Genomic DNA, 20,200 nt, shown 5'->3' with positions numbered 1-20,200 from the left:
CATATTTCGATATACAAGTAGCCAAAAGGTGTCACAACTTATTACTAAAATACTCTGGGTTAGAAATAGACGTTGAAAGTTTTTCCCACTTTAAATTTTTTCCCAATTAAAGATGCCAAGAAATTATGTTCTTGATTTAATCCTTTATCCAAATGTAAGCAAACAGTCATGAAGTAACTTCATAACTGGGCAACTTATATATAGAGACTAATGACTTAATTCACTGCGACTTCACACACAGGAAGTGATGTGAAGTCATTAACAAGCTTTGTTTGCTTACATTTGGATAAATGATTAACATCCCCATTGGCCAAGGTGGATGAAATAGTGAGACCAAATTGCACTTCTTATCCATGTTATTCAATAGATGTTACAGAATCATATTCAGATTTAGCTGGAAGTCTATAAATGTCATGGCCAGTTGGTGAGTTTAAACCAAGAACATAATTTCTTGGCATCTTTAATTTATATTATAACCAAGTGGAAAAACTTTCAACATCTATCTCTAATCCAGGGTATTTTAGTAATAAGGTGTGACATCTTTTGGCTACTTGTATATGGAAATATGACTTCTGCATTACTTCAACACTGGTATCATTGACAGAGGGAAAAAAGATTTCAGATATAGAAAAAGACTAGACCCTTGGAGGGTAATGGATGGCAATGCTGTAGCCAACGAAGTTCTAACTGAGGCTCGGCTATATTGCTGTTACCCTCTTGCCATGATCAGAGCTTTAATAGCTCAATAACACCTTATCCCTACACTGTCCTCTACAGATAACGGGGAAGATGAAAAGCATTCTTGCTTCGCCCCTTTAAGCCAGTCCTTATAAGGACTATAAGGACTGGTATCATTTGTGGGCTCTGGCTCCCACTCAAGAGACCTCAAAGGTCCAAACCAGTCTGGACAGTGACCCTTCCCATAATGCATAGCATTATACATGTCTGTAAGGATACGTGCTTTGCATTATGGGATACTGAGGCATGTCATTGGCCTCTACATACAAGTTGCCCAGTCGTGAAGTTACTTCACGACTGGGCAACTTTGTTTGCTTACACTTGGATAAAGGATTAAACATCAAGAATATAATTTCTTGGCATCTTTAATTTATATTATAACCAAGTGGAAAAACTCTCAACTTCACCAATAATAATTTATCTGTCATCCATTGATGATTTCTAATCTAGTAGTAATACTAATAAATTATACTCACACTGAACCACCAAAAACACCAGAATGGAGATCTTTAGAGGCACATTCCACTTCAATAAAAAAGTAACATATTCCCCTAAAAGAAAAAATTATATAAGCAGAAAATAACTAATGAAGGTCCAAATTAGTACTGTGAATTTTGAAATAAATCATTATATAGCATTCACTACAAATATAATTAGAGTTATCCCATAAGACTTGATCATTTATGAAATGAGTAAAACAAAGCATCTTTACCTGAGTGGTGAGTTCAGTTGATGATGTACATTAAAGTGAAAAAAAGTTGTTTTGAATAAAGGTAGAAGAGAAAAAGCATAAGTTTTTTTTCACTCAGTTGTCAGTATCTTGTGCTCATGACTTAATTGTAATTGACACAAGATTTGATCAGATCCAAGACAAGTTTTTACCATCCTTTCTTTCAAAAATTTTAAATTTTACTTATCCTTTAATTAAAAACCTTTTTACCATCCTTTACTTTCAAAAATTTTAAATTTTACTTATCCTTTAATTAAAAACCTCGTTTAATTTTAACTTTTTAACCTAGTTACAATAAAGGATTGCTCCATTGCCAAAAATAGCTTAATTTCTCTTTCCAACTTTAAATAATTTTAGGAATATTATGACTTTTCAGAAATTTTCCAGCATTAATATAGGATAAGTTTTATTTTTTATTTTTTAATAGCCATACATAAGTAGTTTATTAGTAGTTCATACATGAGTAGTTAGTACCACAGGTGAGCAGAATGCCAAGGACAAAGATGAAATAAAACATTTGTGGTTTCAATACTAATTTAAACAACGTGCACGACCATTTACTGATTAATACTGAACTGAACTACACTAGCAAGATCAACCTCTACTGTCCATTTTAACTTTCTTAACTACACTCTGCACATATCCCTGCACTATGAGTGAGGGGGTAAGGAGATCTGTGCATTTGTGAAGTCTAACATTAAATGCTAAAGAATGACAAATGTTGATCCTCTATTTATGATATATTGTGGTATAAAATTCCTCGTCCCATTCAGTTACCCATTTGTCACTCTTCAAATTCTCATGACTAACATGTTTTTCCCTATCTGTCTAGGAAGCTTGATCATCTACAGTCCAAATACCCAAACATTCACAACATAGAATACCATTAATCAAGCTGGCAGAGATGCTGAGATATTCTGTCAGTAACAATCTTTCACAAACTATCCAGCAGAACACTTGATAATGCTCTCCACAACACCCTTGATCACATCTTAACCAGTAGTCTTAAGATACAGACTTATCCAAGTCTTCTTTTGCATTTCAGATCTAGATACTACTCCAACCAAATAAGTGATTCTTACTGGAATGAAAGCCTTCATCCCCAATTTCACCCACAAGCCCAGATGACTATCCAAACTCTAATTTTTCAACAAGTGTACTAAAGCAGCAGAACAAAAGAATTCTGCATACTAAAAATTATTGGAAACCAAAACTCCAGCATCCTGTTCGGCCTACAAGACAACATACAATGCAAAAAGACCATCAACCAATCTAAATCTGAGTAGAAAGAACCAAGTACAAAAAAACTTTCCTCCTGCACAAATGGCAGTCAAGCCTTCTGGTCCCTTGCTAAGGCCATTGGGTGCATTTGCCATGCCCCCCACTTATATCCATATGGTACCATTGTAACATCCAAAGACAAGACTGACCTGGTATCATTCGTTTCTTTCAAATCAGGCATTCAATGCTCAAGGCAAAGTACCTCCCAATTACCAAGAACTGCTCTCACCAATTGCCTCTTCATCTTTTGTCAAAAAAAAAACCAGAACTCTTTAAAAGCTTGAATACCAACAAGTCTTCTGGTACTGATATCCTGCAATGGTGGTTAAAACTTGCATCCTAAGCACTCACATCCTGCACCATTTTTGAAATCATGCATATTCATCTGGCATCCATCCCCCTCAGCATGGAAACAAGCCTATATCCAGCCAATCCCATAGAAAGGAGATAAAAGCTAGCTATCCAACTACTGTCCCATTGCACACTCTCCTCAGTTCCACTGAAAATAATGGAGAAAGTTATAAATCAACTCCTTCACTAACTAGAAGCCCACCAGTTAATTAGTGACCACCAATGTGGATTTTACCAATTCTCATTCCACAGCATATCTTGCCAACATCACTCATCTATGGACCTTAACTATGGAACAGTACAGTGAAGTCCATAACCAATGTGGACACTCTGCCTCCAACAGAGCAGAGCGATTATGTGGTCTTGTTCTGGGAAGTTGCCAAACATGTGGAATTCTTTGTCAAGAAGGAGTTTATATTCAACTATAAGACTGGTGATTATGAGAAACAAGTCATCTTGGAACAGTGTCATGCAAGAAGCAACAAGGAAAGAATGTCAGTAATACATGGCAAATGGTCAGAGAATGCTTCAGTAGCAGCAGTATCAAACTACATAATGAAAGTCAGGGGGATAAACCAAGTTGGAATTAAGTGGATGAATATTGTTGGATTCTGAATATATAGAGATTTAAGTAATTATTTGCTTCAGAATCCAACATGACCTTCCATTACAAAGGCTAGACTTGTAATTAATAATTAATGTAAATCACTTGTTTATAATTTAATATTCATATAACTACCTTTAACTTTATTTGATATTTAATTATTTAATCAAGGATATATGTATTAATAGTAATAAAAACTCTGTATTAAAATATTAAGTTTATTTTATTTTTTGCTATATTACTATAAGAATTTGTATTTGATATTTTAACTGCGCATTAATTGAAATGTAAATATCCTTTATTTGTTCCTACTTGTAGAGGTTTAGCGTTATGCAATACCTCAATTTTATTATGTTTTGTTTTGTTGTCATGGAAACGTATGTTAGATAGCTTGCACGAGTTTGGAACAGAGTGTGTGGGAGAATGTTGAAAGTTTACTAAGAAGGATTTGAGTTAAAGAGAGCACAAGAACAATTTAGGCGGGAAGAGGGGATATAAAAAGGAAGAACGCTGAAAATATAGGGAGAGAGGATTGAGACTGGCATTTGGTTGGAATCAGAGAAGGAATCAAAAAGGAAATTGATTCAGTAAATCAGAGTGCGATAATAGCGAGTCGGCGAGTCACTCACGCAGCTAATTAAAGTCTACTAGTCGAGAAGCGGTTAGCTTATAAGTTTCGGAATAACAAATAAAGCTATGGAAGATAGCTAAGTGACTACTGATAGACTAGTGATACTTGAGTTGAGATTTAATTTCAGGGCCGACCTTTCAAGGACACATGGAAACTTGAAGCATAGCACGGAGTAACTAGAGAATAAGTAGAGGCTGTAAAGTTGAAGTTTAAGGATAGCTGTTTAGAATTATAGTGCCTAAAGGATTAATTGAATGCCAGAGGAATGGACAACTGTGCATATAAAACTTCAAGTTAAGGAATTATTGTGTGTTACCTCAGTACAAGAGTTGTTAGTAAAACACTGAATTAGTTAAGTGATGTCAAATGTAGTACAAGCGTTTTGATCTGTGCAAGAACGTTTGATTATGTGTATTGTAACCATTAATTAATTCAGTTATTGCTTAGAAGATTTATTTTAATGAGTGCCGTTTATTGTTTAAAGTGTTTACAGTTATAAAAAGTGTTTGCGTATAAGGAGATGAAGAAAGAAGATTATCGGTAAGAATATTCCAACCATTAATATTCCTATACAGAGATATGTGTGAGTTTCATCCTAGAATTTCCTTATATTAACAGTAACTATTGCGGAGATTAGCTGAAGTGTAGATTTAAAAGTGTTTGCTTGTGAAGAGGTGTTACTGCAATTTTATTGTATTTGGAACTTAAGGAACTGTGAGAAGACTGTATTACAGATAACAGATTTACCATTGTCTGAGTTTGTATGACTGTATTATCAGAAAGGCTGAAGTGTTTATAATAACTTATTTAGTGATTTGATCTTAAGTGTAAAATTTGTGATTCTAAAATTAAATGTTTGTTTTGTTAATCTAAAGTTGTATTTTGCCTGAATCTCTTTTACTGCACCATTCATAAAATATTCGAACCAAAGCGGGTGAATTAAGTAAGTTAAATATACTCGGCCAGTATATATTAATAACAACATATAAAGGAGAAATAGTTGAGAGTTGGTTTTTCTTCAGTTCTTGAACTAATTCAAATATAGAGTGGCGCAGTCAATAAATATAAATTTTCTCTATATATGAATTAGAAATCAACTTGCAACCTATCACCTAGTTAAGAACATCGTAATAACTGAATATCAGATCCAAAGTATAGGTTAAGACGAAGTAGGATCCAACAATAGGAACATAAAGATCTCAAAAAAAAAAAAAAAAAAGGCTTTGTAAAGGGTAGCTCCTGTCTTAGTAACTTATTCATATTTTATAATAAAGTGACAGCAGAATTACATAAAGGTAAAGGCTACACCATGATACTGCTCAACTTTGCCAGGACAGAATGCCACATGGAAAACTATTACAAAACTGGAACAAATGGGAATGGATATCATGCTAATAGAATGAATAGGGGTGGCTAATGGACAGACACCACAGAGTAGTATATGGTGGAGTAGAATATAGAAGAATAATTGTGACTAGTGGAGTACCTCAGGATTTGGTACTAGGGTCACTGCTCTTTAATTTCTATATCTATGACAAGGAGAATTTAAGAGGAAATATTCAGTCGTTTGCTGATGATGATGATGCAAAACAGGGGAGAGCAATAGCTGATAAATGTGATGTATTATCCTGCAGGATGATTTAAATAAATTGGCATTGTGCACAAAGGATAATGATTGTCAATTTAATGTTGCAAAATGTAAGGTTATGCACTTCAGGTTGAAAAGGTTGCATATGGTGTATCATATTGATGGTCTTGATTTGCAGGAAATTGATGAGGCTAGGGACTTCGGGATAATGGTAGACAAAGAGTTGAAGTTTACAGGGCATATTGCAAAAGTTGGATAAAATATCTCAAAGAATTGCAGGTAACCCTCTTATAACGCAGTACTTATACAACGCGGTTTCGATATAACACGGACTACAAATTGTAACCCTTGTTCAACGTGGTACTTATACAATGCAGTTTTCATAAAAACACAGTCTATAAATTATAGTAACCCCTTATCTTTTCACATAATTATCACCATGCGACTTGAAAATCAAATTTTATCTTCGTTAAATTTGTGTCTGCCAGTATCCCACATGTAGTTATAAGTAGCGAATTTATGTTACTGGAAATATGTTTTAGCATGCATGTACGTCAGTTGTTCACCATATAAAGTGTTTATTATTAAAATTTTTGTCTTCAAAAACGAAGAGTTTTCTGCCAGAAAAATACATTAAAAATCAGAAGTGTGTTAATCTCAAGCTGAGCACTTTATTATCTGGTGAGTTTCATAATTAATATATAATGCTTTTTTTATGTAAAAAATTTATTTTTATAGTAATGGCCACAAACTGCAAGGAAAGGGAAAAACTAACATTGAAAAGAAAATTCACCTCTCTCGAAGAAAAATTTTAAATCGTGGATTGGTTGAAAAATGGAGAAAAACAAGGAGTTGTTGCAAGGACTTTGAAATTAAATGAATCAATAATTCAAATAATCAAACAAAATGAACATGAAATCTGAGAAAGTGTTATTACTGGGTCAACAAAAAGTGCAAAGCACGTTACTCATGTATGCGATATTCTAATACGAAAAATGGAGAAATCTCTAGTGATATGAATAGAAGATTGCACTCGAAAGAAAATTCCTTTGGAGTGAAATCTTATTAAACAAAAAGCTCTCAAAGTTTATAAACACTTATAGTGCAGACCAGGTGTTCAATGATGGATGAATCCAGGTCATATTAGGGGGGAATGCAAAAACCCACCAATATTTCGAAAAATGAAAGATCAGCTTCTGGAGTCAAAGTTTCCAAAGATAGAATTACTCTACTATTCTGTAGAAATGCATCAGGTGATTACATGACAAACCAATGTTTATTAACTGATCCTCATATCATAGTGCTATGAAAGATTAAAATATGCACTTTATTTTATTTCGCCTAAAACATTTATGCATTATGTGCGATAAAGTTTACGTACAATTTGCAATTTTTATAATTTTATACTATATATTTATTTCATAATTTATCATCATCAAATTCCTGCCATGTACCCTCAAGGGGTGTACAGGATATGGTAGTACTACAGGAAAAATTTACATCATTACTAACTTCCTATCCACAGTTATCCACCAAACAAGTCTGTTAGTTGTCAAGACTACAACATCATCAGAACCTATATTTCTATCATTTAAGGCACTTTGCACAGTGTCAATCCACCTATATCTTGGTCATCCTCTGGGTCATTTTCCTGCAAATCAGGCAGAGAACACTTGTTTTGCTAATCTTCCTTGCCCATTCTATTTAAGTGACCATACCACCTGAGATTAGCTCTGATAACACATTCCTGGATGCTGACAATGTCAAGTTCTTTCCTAATCGCTTTGTTTTTAATATGCTATTGCCATTGATGCCATCTGTTCACACCTCTAATCTTTCTCAGAACTCTCATATCTGCGGTCTCTAGTCTTTGGTCAAGTATTTTACTTCGGACACAGCTCTCAGATCCATAAGTTAAAACTGGTTTCAACACTGTCTTGTATACAGCTAATTCAGTGTTCAGACTAATTTCTCTCTTATTCCATATGAATTTATTAATCGAATTCCTACAATACCAGCTTTGATGATTCTGTTGTCTATTTCCATATTTAATTTACCATCTTCACTAAAAATCGTGCCTAAGTAGCTGAAATGTTTTACTTGTTCCACAGGTTCCCATTCAATACACAGTTGACATGTTCAACGATTCTACCTATTTTTATTGTCTTTGTCTTTTTATTGCTGACCTTCATACCATATCTATTACAACAGTTATTCGATTTAGTCAGGAAATCTTGCGGACTTGTAGCGGATTCATTTAGAAGTATAACATCATTCGCATAAAGCAAAGAGCTGACATTAACAATTCCAATTTTGATATCATGTTTAATACCACTTTCCTTCATAATGTGATCCATATAGATAATGAATAACAGAAGGGATAATGTACATCCTTGTTTCACACCAAATTTAATATTAAACTATCTTCCTGTACTTCCTTCAATTCTAACTGCTGACTTACAACTCAAATAAAGAGTAAGTATTGCTTGATATAATGCCCCATTGACAGCATATAACTGTAGCATATTGAATAGCTTCTCTCTTGGCACCTTGTCATATGCCTTTTCCAGATCGACAAAACTTAAATATAGATCTTTGTTATATTCCCATGCTTTCGCAACTATTTGTCGTAAAGTGAAGATCTGATCCTGACAACCGCTATTTGGCCTGAATCCAGCTTGTTCTTCACCAACCTTTTCTTCCACAATTCTCAACCGTTTCTCAAGTATACTTGCATAAATATAGCCAGGAACACTCAGTAGAGAAATACCTCTGTTATTCTCACATTCAGTTTTATTTCCCTTTTTATATATGGGTACTATGAGAGCTCTACTCCAACCATCGGGAATTCGTCCCTCAGAAAGATCTATACAGTGGTTGCACTGCATACATCTTTCTGATCTATGCAATGCAACAACTAAGACTTTTATACCACCATACTTCAGCATTTCTGGTCGAATATCATCTACTCCTGCTGCCTTTCCACATTTCAAGCCTTTGATGGCTTTTTCTACTTCAAGTATAGATATCTATTCCAGACTGTATGCCTGTTTAATGTTTTTTACCACTGTACTATCACTGCTTGTTTCATTTAGCAAATTTTCAAAGTAATTGCTCCATATTTCAAGGATATCTTTTTCTCCCGTTTTCATGTCGCCTTTATCATCTCTAACTCCATTTACAGCACTCTTTCCTCCATTTCTAAGCTTCTTCAACAACCACCAGAATATCTTACCACCTTCTTGATATTTATTTTCTATGTTCATGCCAAATCCTCAAATGACTTTTGTTTAGCTATCTTACATTTGTCTCTGTATTCTCTAAGGGCACAAACTGACTTATTTGCCAGACACTTTTGATATGCTTTCTTCTTTTCCTTCACTGCCTCTAATTTCCTGTGTCCACCATGGAGTTTTGATTTTTCTATCCTGCAGACAACCTCACCACATGCCATTCTGGCTGAATAAATCAGTGTTTTCTTCAAGGCTTGCCACTGAATCTCCAAGGTTTGGTTGTTGTTCTCAAACTCTTTCATTTTCTCTTCAATAATCTTTGTGTATTTTAGTTGAGAACTGCTCAACTTTTATTAACTTTAAAACTTTCTTGCATGTTCTTCTTTTCAATATGAAATTAAATTTTATCCTGCTCAAGACTAAATAGTGATCACTTCCAATTTCAAATCCTCTGCACACTTCGGTGTCCTGCACCAGGGAGAAAACATCACTATCAACAATAACATAGTCAATGAGATTTTTCTTATTCCTTGCCTCTTCTCTCCATGTGAATGTGTGCACATTTTTATGTTGGAACATGGTGTTAGTATTGTTATTATTCCTGACACCTCCAAGGAGTCCGAAGACTCATCGCAGGAGAACACCTACAACTGTCTCAACCACTACACCGAACCTGTACTACGAATCATCTCCATCAACGCCATCTACCGCCCACCTCCACCACCACTATAACTAGTATACTATGTCTGTAAGTTGCATGTGTTCTGAATGGCTGAATTGTCTGTATGTGAGATGAAAAACCCTGCTACCTCCGTATGAGATCGCCTAACTCACCTTTGATTGAAAATTGTGCAGATAAAGATTCCTCCCGTCACGACGAGAACTTAGGCCTATTCCAATCGAAGGGCACAATGTACCTAAAGCTTAGTAACAACCAGTCCATGTCCTGAGCAGAAATCCAACAGATATTTGCCATTATTATTAGCTTTGCTCTCTTCCCAAAATTTTCACAAAATATTTTTGTATGTCTGACAATCGCTTCCTACTCTGCTATTTAGATCCCCAACAAGCACCAAATTTTCCTTTTTCATTGTGTCAGTTGCTTTCTCTACAACTGTCTCAACTGTCGGTGTTAGTGATTGAGAAACCACTAACACCGAACCTGTACTACGAATCATCTCCATCAACGCCATCTACCGCCCACCTCTATAGGCATAAATAAGTCTCGTTGTCCAGTTCCCCATTCTCATATTTGCCCACTCTATTTGAGACTGCCTGCCATTCAAGAAGATTAGCCTCATATTTAGTGTTGAATACTATGGCTACTCTTTGTTTTCCTTGATTGTTATTGCCTGAATATAACATTTTGTATTTATTGCTCAGAAAGATCTCACCAGTTGTTGTCGGTTTTGTTTCAGTCACCCCTATTATGTCGATCTTGTACTTATCTAATTCCTCAGCTAGCTCCATTTCTTTGCCATTCAGCCTTCTTATGTTGATAGTACCGATCTTTAACTCTGGTGATGTTGAGTTGGGGTGTGTTTTCAGATTTGTTCCAGTATCTGACTTTTCGCTGTTCACCCTAGTTCCCTGGCGAAAACAACAGGGACCTGGTTTAACTGGACGACGCCCCAGCCAGCATGAAATTTTGTCATGTTGTACCATCATTTTCTATTTTGGTTTAAGCCAATAAGAATACAATTTGGTCGGCTAAATCCCAAATTGTCAGCCCATCCTCATTCGTTCAGTATCCAGGTAGATATCCAACAGAGTGCACCACAAGAAGGTGAGGATTGGATATTAGGTCAGAAGCCCTGGTCGGTTCTCCGCATTCCTTTAAAGGTTATGTGGAGGTCTCCTCTCAGTTATATAGCTTTGACCCTTAAGCAAACTTACATGAATTACCTGAATTAAATAAAAAATATATTTTTGTGGATATGTCATTGTTGTTTATAAAATTTAAAAAAAAAAAAAAAAAAAGACTATTTTGAAACATAACGCTACTTTTTCTATGTGATCTGAGTCTTGCATAACGCAATTTATATAACGCAGCATTTCTGTGTAACCTAACATCCGCGTTATATGAGGGTTACCTGTACTTGAATTTTCTAAAACACACTAACAAGTAAAGATAAAGGAAGTTATTATCCCTCTTTATAAGGCTATGATTTGGCTATATCTTGATTACTTCACACAGATTTGATCACATGGGTTTCTTGGGGAGGATGTGGTCGAGAGGGTTCAGAGATGAGTGACCAAGATGGCAACAAGTCTGTGGAATACTCTCTACCAAGATAGGCTGAAGGTTGGTGGTTTACAAAGTTTAGTTGATAGGTGGAAAAGAGAGAAACTTAAGATATTAAAGGGATTATTTAAATTAAAGGGATATTAAATCCCACATTGTTTTAAAACTGAATAAGAAACTCAAAGATTGGAATCAGAGAGTTTCTTGCCAAATATAGTAAACTAGTCGATTGGTAGAGCCTCTGCTACTAATGGCTCAGTTAAGTAAGTTTGAGCGCGGTTAGTAGTTGGAAGGGGACCAATCGTTCGATGCTGTCGGCACACTCTCCCTCGATGAGTCTTTGGACTCCCTGGAGGTGTCAAAATAATAATAATAATAAAGTATCGGCGACCACTAGCGTGAGCTAATGCAAGTGACCCTAGTACGTAGTACAATACCGGAGAACTCGCAGCAAAAACGGTAAAGTTCTGATCGCTATTCTTAGGTATTTTCCATAATGTAAAAACACATTTCCTAGGAAATGTATGCTGTTATTACATTATGGTGGGAGGTCACTACCCAGACCGGTTTCAGCCTTTTTTGAGGCTTCATCAGTGAGTAGCTAGACCAAATTAATACCAAAGTGTATAGCGAAAAGAACTTATACACTCTGCTATACGAGTTTCCAAACAGGTGCAACCATTAAGTTACTTAAATATAAAGAGCTAATAAGCTTCATTTCGGTGATATAAACATTATTTAAATTAAGGGGATATGAAATCCTACATTGTTTTAAAACAGAATAAGAAACTCAAAGATTGGAATCAGAGAGTTTCTTGCCGAATATAGTAAACTATAAAGTATCGGCGACCACTAGCGTGAGCTAATGCAAGTGACCCTAGTACATAGCATAATAACAGAGAACTTGTAGCAAAGACGGTAAAGTTCTGATCGCTATTCATAGGTATTTTCCATAATGTAAAAACACATTTCCTAGGAAATGTATGCTGTTAAATAAGTTCTTTTCGTTATACACTTTGGTATTAATTTGGTCTAGCTACTCACTGATGAAGCCTCAAAAAAGGCTGAAACCGGTCTAGGTAGTGACCTCCCACCATAATGTAATAACAGCATACATTTCCTATTAAATGTGTTTTTACATTATGGAAAATACCTAAGAATAGCGATCAGAACTTTACCATCTTTGCTGTGAGTTCTCCGGTATTGTACTACATACTAGGGTCACTTGCATTAGCTCATGCTAGTGGTCGCCGATACTTTATAGTTTACTATATTCGGCAAGAAACTCTCTGATTCCAATCTTTGAGTTTCTTATTCGGTTTTAAAACAATGTGGGATTTAATATCCCCCTTAATTTAAATAATGTTTATATCGCCGAAATGAAGCTTATTAGCTCTTTATATTTAAGTATATTAAAGAGAATTTATAAAATTTATGCAAGTGAAATTTTTCAATATATAACAAATAGAGAACTAGGGTCCATCCACAGATGTATAAGAGTGTGGTTAGTAGGTATGTGCAGACCAGATTTTTTGCACGGAGAGAGGTGCACGAGTGGAATGGATTGCAAGAATTGGTTGGGAGTTCTCTGACAATGAATGGATTCAAGGAGAGGTATGGTAGGATTTGTGTATGATGGTTAATTTGGGTCTCTAACAATTGGCCTTCAAACTCCATGGAGATGTAAAATAATAATAATTAACTGTGGAACAATACAGTGAAGTCCCCTGAGCCAAGACAGGCTTTAAGAGATCTCATACAATATGAAATATATTACAACATGTTATAAGTTTATTATTTAGAAGCAGAAACAGAGCACTACAATCTCCTACTCTGACAGGCCAGCTGAAGTTCAGAAATGCTGTAGCTGCAAGCTACAGTTATGGACAAAAAAGAAACTTCAGTGTGATTTTTGCTGCTACAAAGTATGCATAACTGCATAAAGATCAACAAATTGTGGTAAAACTTGTGATCAGCCTCCGTCAACCATTGTTTTTTACCTTGTGCCTCGAAGGGAGGCACAAGGGACCAAACCATTGTTTCCAAGATTTAGAAACTAACAGTTTCTATATCTTGGAAAGCACATGGATAACCTAGAGTAGCAGTTCATTATGCTTGATAATATATTTGCTTGATTTTATGTTTGCATAAAATCGATGCACTAGAAAAAAAAAAAAAAAAATAGAAGGGATTCATAATCAATGTCTCAACATTAAAGTGCCCACTGTTGAAAACGCCAGTGAACTTCGCAATCTCATTGCTATGTCACTCCAAGATATTATAGAGGCAGATAATAAAATATATACAATGCCACTGTAGTGAAATTTCATTCCAAAACAGATGCAATGTTAAACAATGACATATGCAAGTTTGCCGAATGATGCGACTTTGACCTTAGAAAAATCGTCAGGTATCACTGCTATGGTCTACAAACACACAGAGTTATATAATCGCCTGCACCTAGTCAGAGTGACTAGTGATATGCCAGCAAGCAGATCAGCATTCATAGTGGAAGCAAAATAGAAATTACAGCAACAAATGGGAAAAACAAACAACAATATGGAGAGAACACATGAACAATTAACTATAAAAAAGGAGTACCAATGCAAAAATTCAGTCCTACTACCAACCAGCTCAGAAACTATCACTGCATAAGGAACAGCTGTGACCGATGCAGTCAACAGTAAACCTTGCAGAACCTTCCTAATACACTACACCAATATACATGGCTTCTATTCAAACCTCAATGATGTCCATCTCCAGTCTACAAAAAGCTCCACTTACTTTTCCTGATAGAAATCCAAATTTCTTCTCCTCCAAGCACTGCTCCTCAACTTTCCCAGTTACAATCTTTAACTCCTTTCATCCCAAAGGTGCTATTGGTGCATGTTTGCTCTGACATACCAAGTCAAAGAGTGCCCAACCTGGCATCTCTCAATTTTGACCTTCTCTGGCTGAAAATCTCTGTATCCCATTGTATAGAATTTATTTTCTGTTTCTACTGCTCCATTAATGCCACAAACCATTCTGAACTTTTTGATTTCCTGTCCTTAAAAGTTGATATTATTCAATCCAACTTTCCTAACATTGAAGTTATTTTCCTTGGAGACCTAAATGTTCACAACATCATCTTGTTCTCCTAGTCCAATTACACAGATTGAGCAAGTAGAGAGGCCAAGTCATTTGCCATGAGCAGTAGTGACCTTACACAAATAGTACATGCCTACTGAAATATCAGACAACTCCAACTCTCCAAATACCTTCAACCTCTTCCTCACTAGTGACCTATCCAAGTACACCATTAATATAGTCTATCTCCTAAGTAGCTCAGATCACAATGTTGGGCTATTCTCTTCTTCTATGAAACAACACGATCACAATCAGTTGCATCCATGCATTGTAGGCATTACAAGAAAGTCAAGTGTGATGATGATGTATGCAACTACTATGCCACATTTCCTTGGATGGATTACTGCTTCCAGCCATATGTGCTGAATGTATCATTGAAATAATACTTATTGGCACATGGAAGCATTTATTTCCCATTCCACCCTAAATTCCCATCAAGGCTTTAGCAACAATCAAGGCTTTAGATAAGGCCTTGATTGTTCCAAAGGTGTGAAAAGGTGTATAAGAGAACAATTTAGCATACCATAACTGGCTTACATCCAGAAGTCCATCCACCTATACTGCCTATACCAAAGCCTGGAATGGTTGCAAGAAACTATCAAGATGTCATAAAATGACTTCAAAAGAGCTAAAAACAGGAAGCTTTCATCCTGCCCACATGGCAGCCATACATCCTCGTCTCTATCTAAAGACACTGGTTGCAGCTTTTGCCCAATACTGTTTCCATCACTTTTGCATCCTGATGGCTTTGTTGCACCATCACCCACAGAAAAAGCCAATCTTCTGGCTTCCTTCCTGCTTCTCCAATTCTTGTACTGCTGATTTTGGTAAATGGTCCACAACCATTCAACACATTCCACCCAATACGTGTGTCCTTTTCCAAAAAACGAAATCATGAGAATTTTACTCGAATTGGATACCAAAAAAGTCTTCTGGTCTTGACGCATTCCTCCAATTCTCTTGAAGGTCTGTGCTCCAGAGTTAACTCCCATTCTGTGTCATCTTTTTTATACTCTTATTAAACAGGTATCTACCCTGCAGTATAGAAATTAACTCATATTCAACCTATCCCTAAAAAGGAAGACAAATCTATACCCTCAAATTACCATCCAATTTCTCTTGCACCAGTTCTTTCCAAAGTAATGGAAAGAGCTATCAACACCCAACTGCTATGCTATCTTGAAGACTCAAGCTAATATATGACCACCAATATGGATTCTGTCACTGTTGGTCAACAGGTTATCTCACTTATGTCACCCACATCTGGATAAATAATGTGGAAAAAGTTTGGCAAGTCTCAGGTAGTTGCCCATGATATCTCCAAGGCCTTTGCCTGGGTCTGGCACAAAGGCCTATTAAGCAAATTCCCATTTGGTCTACAACCCTGACTTCTGCATTTGGACTGCCAACTTTCTGACTGGATGCTCACTTTGGGTGATGGTGGATAGTTACTTTTCTTCTAACTGTACAACCAATGCAGGGATCCCACAAGGATCTGTTGTCTCACCCACCCTATTCCTTCTATATATGAAGGACTTGCTCCAGCAGACCACCAACCCAATACATAGTTTTGCTGATGATAACACGTTGCATTCCTCCCTTTTATTTGACAAACCCAGCAATACACAAATCACCACAATCTCTAGTACCCTTATCATTACCACCTTAAATACAGATCTCCAAAGCATTCGTCAGCAGGGTCTAGATAATCTGGTCAATTTCAATGCAAGCAAAACACAACACTATTTTATATCATGCAAAAAAAAAAGAACCCCTCTCTCCCAACCTTACTTTTGACAACATCCAAATCCCCATGCCTGAGGAGATTTATCTTCTTGGGATAACACTAATCTCAACTCTCTCTCTTAGCATAAACATGTTACAAAGCTTGCCTCATCTGCCTCCAAAAAAAATTAGGTTTTCTTTTTCACTCAATGTGAAACTCCTAGCAACTAACTGTATAAAAATCCATCAGAACAATGAATATTGCTCTCATATCTGGGATGGTTCCCCCCAAGGGCTCCCTAAAGATACTGGATTCTGTACAGAAAAGGGCAGTCACTGATCCATGATCCCCACTCACTGATATGCTTCATTCACTTTCACACAGGCACACAGTGTCTGCTGTTTGAACCTTCTCCAAATACTTCTATGGCCACTGTTCATCAGAATTAGCATCAATAATATTCTCACTCTGTCTAATTAGCTCAAATGTGTACAGTAACCAACCCTGTAACCAACAGTAACTAAACACTCTCTCACAGTGCATCTCCAAACTGACAGAACAAATTAATCCTCCTCTTCATTCATCCCTTCCACTGCTGTACTCTGGAACAGCCTGCCTTTAAATTTTCATTTTTTAAATTTCAGCTGATTCTGATGTTTTCATCATCAGAATCAGCCGAAAAAAAGATATGGCTGGATAAAGCACTGGCACGTGTTCTCCTGTAAGTGATGTCCCGCCTGTGCTCCTCCATACGCAATTCAATAGATTTATCCGTCTGCCAAAAGTAAGGAATGTCGCAGTCACACCATATCTTGTACACACTGGGATATTTTAGATTGTGATGGCTAGGCATTGGCCAGACGGATAAGTCTATTGAATTGCGTGTGGAGGAGCACAGGAGGGACATCGCTTAAAAGAGAACATGTGCCAGTGCTTTATCCAGCCATATCCTATTTTCAGTCGATTCTGATGATGAAAACCATAGTCATACAATCTTTTGGGATAGATCTAACAACATTTTCCGTTGCCATGATGAATTGGAGAGAAAAATTGTAGAATCTAGAGAAATTATCCTCAACCCTGTACATTTAAATAATAATTTAAGCTACAACCTCCCAGACTGTCATTCTGCTGTGATCAAATACTGGCCCTAACGAGATGCTACATGCACGCACTCACCCAACAATGTGGCCAAGGAAGGAACTACTTTGAATAAGTTAACTACAACGTTTTCACATTAAATATGTATAGCGATTTTCCTGTGCTGTTCACAGTTTTTATCTTCAATGTTTAATGTTTTTTCTTTTCTATTATAAAAACACCTGAAGGCAGCTGTAAAAAGCCGAAACTAGTCGTGTGATACTATTAAACCTTTTTCCTTTTCTCTCAGTTTACATCATTCAATTCTTTTAAAAAAAATATATATATATATATATATATATATATATATATCTACCCTATAATATAAAATGATAAGCTTTTTTTGTAACATTTTTGTGTCACGTTTTGTGTCGAGTTATTTGAAACATTTTGAAACTCAGGGGCCACCCTGAGTGTCTAGTCTTCAAAATTCAATTCATCAGAATTCAAGTAGAACTGGCCTACCTTTGAAACTCGGGGGGGGGGGGGGGGGGCATAGGCACCAGAACCCACTTTCAAGTCTTCAAAAAATGAGTCATCAGAATTCAAGGAGAACCAGCCTACCAGTACAGAACCTGGGGGTAGGGAGGGGAGGTAAGTGTCGGTGGGGAAGCCACCCTAGTGTGTGTGTGTATATATATATACACACACACACACAGCATAATAGACAGCAAAAGTTAGTTTTCACATTTTCATGCTGAGATTGCTATGGCTAGTTACATGCAGTTAACACCTTGCAGAAAAAGTGAAATTCAAGCTTTGAATATAGAAGGCTATTCCTCTTTTGAAATAGTTAAAAGGGTCCTGTAGTCAATATACTGTGGTACAGCTACTGTTGAAAGTAAAGGAAACTAGATCTGCTGAAAAGAAGAAAGGACGAGGAAGAAACCCACTGTTGTGTCTCAATTTACGATTATTAGGCTTTCAACTATCCTTACATGTGGAACTATACTTATCTTTATCCAAATATATGAGATATCACCCAAATACAAATATTCAAGCTTCTTCTCCCCTTGGTGTCACTTAATATTTATTTTATACTGTGCCTTTCAGGACATTTAGTTTAAGATATAAAATTCAAAAACAAGAAGCAATTACCAAAATATATCTGAGTGTGAAACTAATATGCAGTCGTGACCTTTATCTCGTAACTTAACAAAATTTCCCCCCGCGTGATTAGGTTCGTACATTGTTACAAGTGGTGCATTGAGCGGCAATCTCAGACAACTGTATTTTCAATGAACAAAAGTTTATTGAACTCTTAAACATAGTACAATTCATTCTTTATCAAATAAAACTCAATTCAATACTAAGAATATATAATACAAATTTTCACTAGCTAAACACAAGTATTAGGTTAAGATCCTACATGAGAATTGTGATCATATCGCCATAACAGATTCTATACATACAAACATGTATAATCCTAGAACTAGTTGACCCTTTGTCTAACCCCCTACTGGTCTGATCACGCTATAATTCTGTATTTTCTAGGACATTATTATTATTACCACCCCAAGACCTCATAGAGTCAAAGACTCATCTGGGAGGTCCTTTTATCACACACACACATCTCATCATACCGTGTCTTAAACACACTCAAACTCCTTGCAGACACCACACTCTCAGGCAAGGCATTCCAATCATTCACAACTCCGCATGAAAAAAACCTGCCTCTCACTCCCTACTCACAACCTTTTTATACAGTTACCAGGGATGACCTTTGGTTCTCCCCTGATCTCCCACTATTCTCTGTAGAACTTCTCCACCATTGATCTTACAACAACCCTTTACCAACTTGTAGGTCTCTATCATATCTCCCCTCTTCCTCCTCTCCACCAGACTCTGCAAATTACATCTTCTCAATCTTTCCTCATACTCAACTTTCCAGAGGTCAGAAACTACCATAGTCAGTCGCCTTTGGGCCCTTTCCAACATCTCTCCATCCTTCTGAAAACCTGATGACCAAATCTGGGAACACAATAGTCCATGTTTGGCCTAATCAAAGCCTTATACAATGGAACAAGAATCTCCCTAGTTCTACACGTTAGTGTCCTCCGCATCATTCCCAGAAGCATTTGTGTTGTCTTCACAATTTTGGCGATATGTCCCCTAAATTTTAGATCCTTATCCACTATCACCCCCAGATCTCTTATTTCCTCTACCTCCAACAATATATTCTCACCAAGCATAAATTCTGCATCCCGTCTTTGTTTTCCAAATTTTAAAACCTTACATTTTGCAACATTGAACTCACATCCCCATTTCTGTGCCCAATCACTCAATTTATTCAAGTCTTCTTGCAAGGCCACAACATCTTCACTACTCTTTATGGTTCGTCCCAACTTTGCATCATCTTCAAACAACTGAATATCTCCATCCAAATCTTCGCCAATATCATTAATATAAAAGTTAAATAGTAATGGCCCTAAAACAGACCCCTGAGGCACTCCACTAGTGACTTTCCTTTTCCTGGATATTGCACCCCCATACACAACTTGTTGATACCTATCAGATAGCCAGTCTCCAATCCAATGCACTAATCTAATATCCAACCCCATCTGCTCTAGTTTGACTGTCAACTTATCATGAGGTACTCTATCAAAAGCCTGTGCGAAATCCAAGTATATTACTGTGTATCCTTCTCCTCTGTCCAAGGAAGCAGTCACTTTATTGCAATAAGTAGATTACTAAAACATGATGTCCCTTTAGCAAATCCATGCTGTCCATCAAAGATAATACCATTGTTGTCAACCCAACTCTGGATCCTAGTTCTCACAAGCTTCTCCAACAACTTAACCACA

At 36.5% G+C, this 20,200-nt stretch overlaps 1 protein-coding gene across 1 annotated transcript in view; it reads right to left on the bottom strand.

Annotated features, from left to right (window-relative positions):
* Window positions 1–20,200, bottom strand: part of Cndp2 (Cytosolic non-specific dipeptidase 2) — a 327,834-nt gene that overhangs the window by 155,150 nt on the left and 152,484 nt on the right. The window contains exons 8-10 of the mRNA XM_090414788.1: window positions 7,857–7,870; window positions 2,445–2,472; window positions 1,215–1,307 (exon numbers count right to left, since the gene is read on the bottom strand). Of these exons, the coding sequence (XP_090270914.1) occupies window positions 1,215–1,307; window positions 2,445–2,472; window positions 7,857–7,870 (135 nt within the window). The remainder of the gene's footprint in view (window positions 1–1,214; window positions 1,308–2,444; window positions 2,473–7,856; window positions 7,871–20,200) is intronic.

Source organism: Typopeltis vanoorti, chromosome 25, assembly GCF_054136105.1.
Source record: "Typopeltis vanoorti isolate ZY-2024b chromosome 25, IOZ_Tvanoo_1.0, whole genome shotgun sequence".
NCBI classification, from domain to species: Eukaryota; Metazoa; Arthropoda; class Arachnida; order Uropygi; family Thelyphonidae; genus Typopeltis; species Typopeltis vanoorti.
This window is presented reverse-complemented; position numbering and strand designations above follow the sequence as displayed.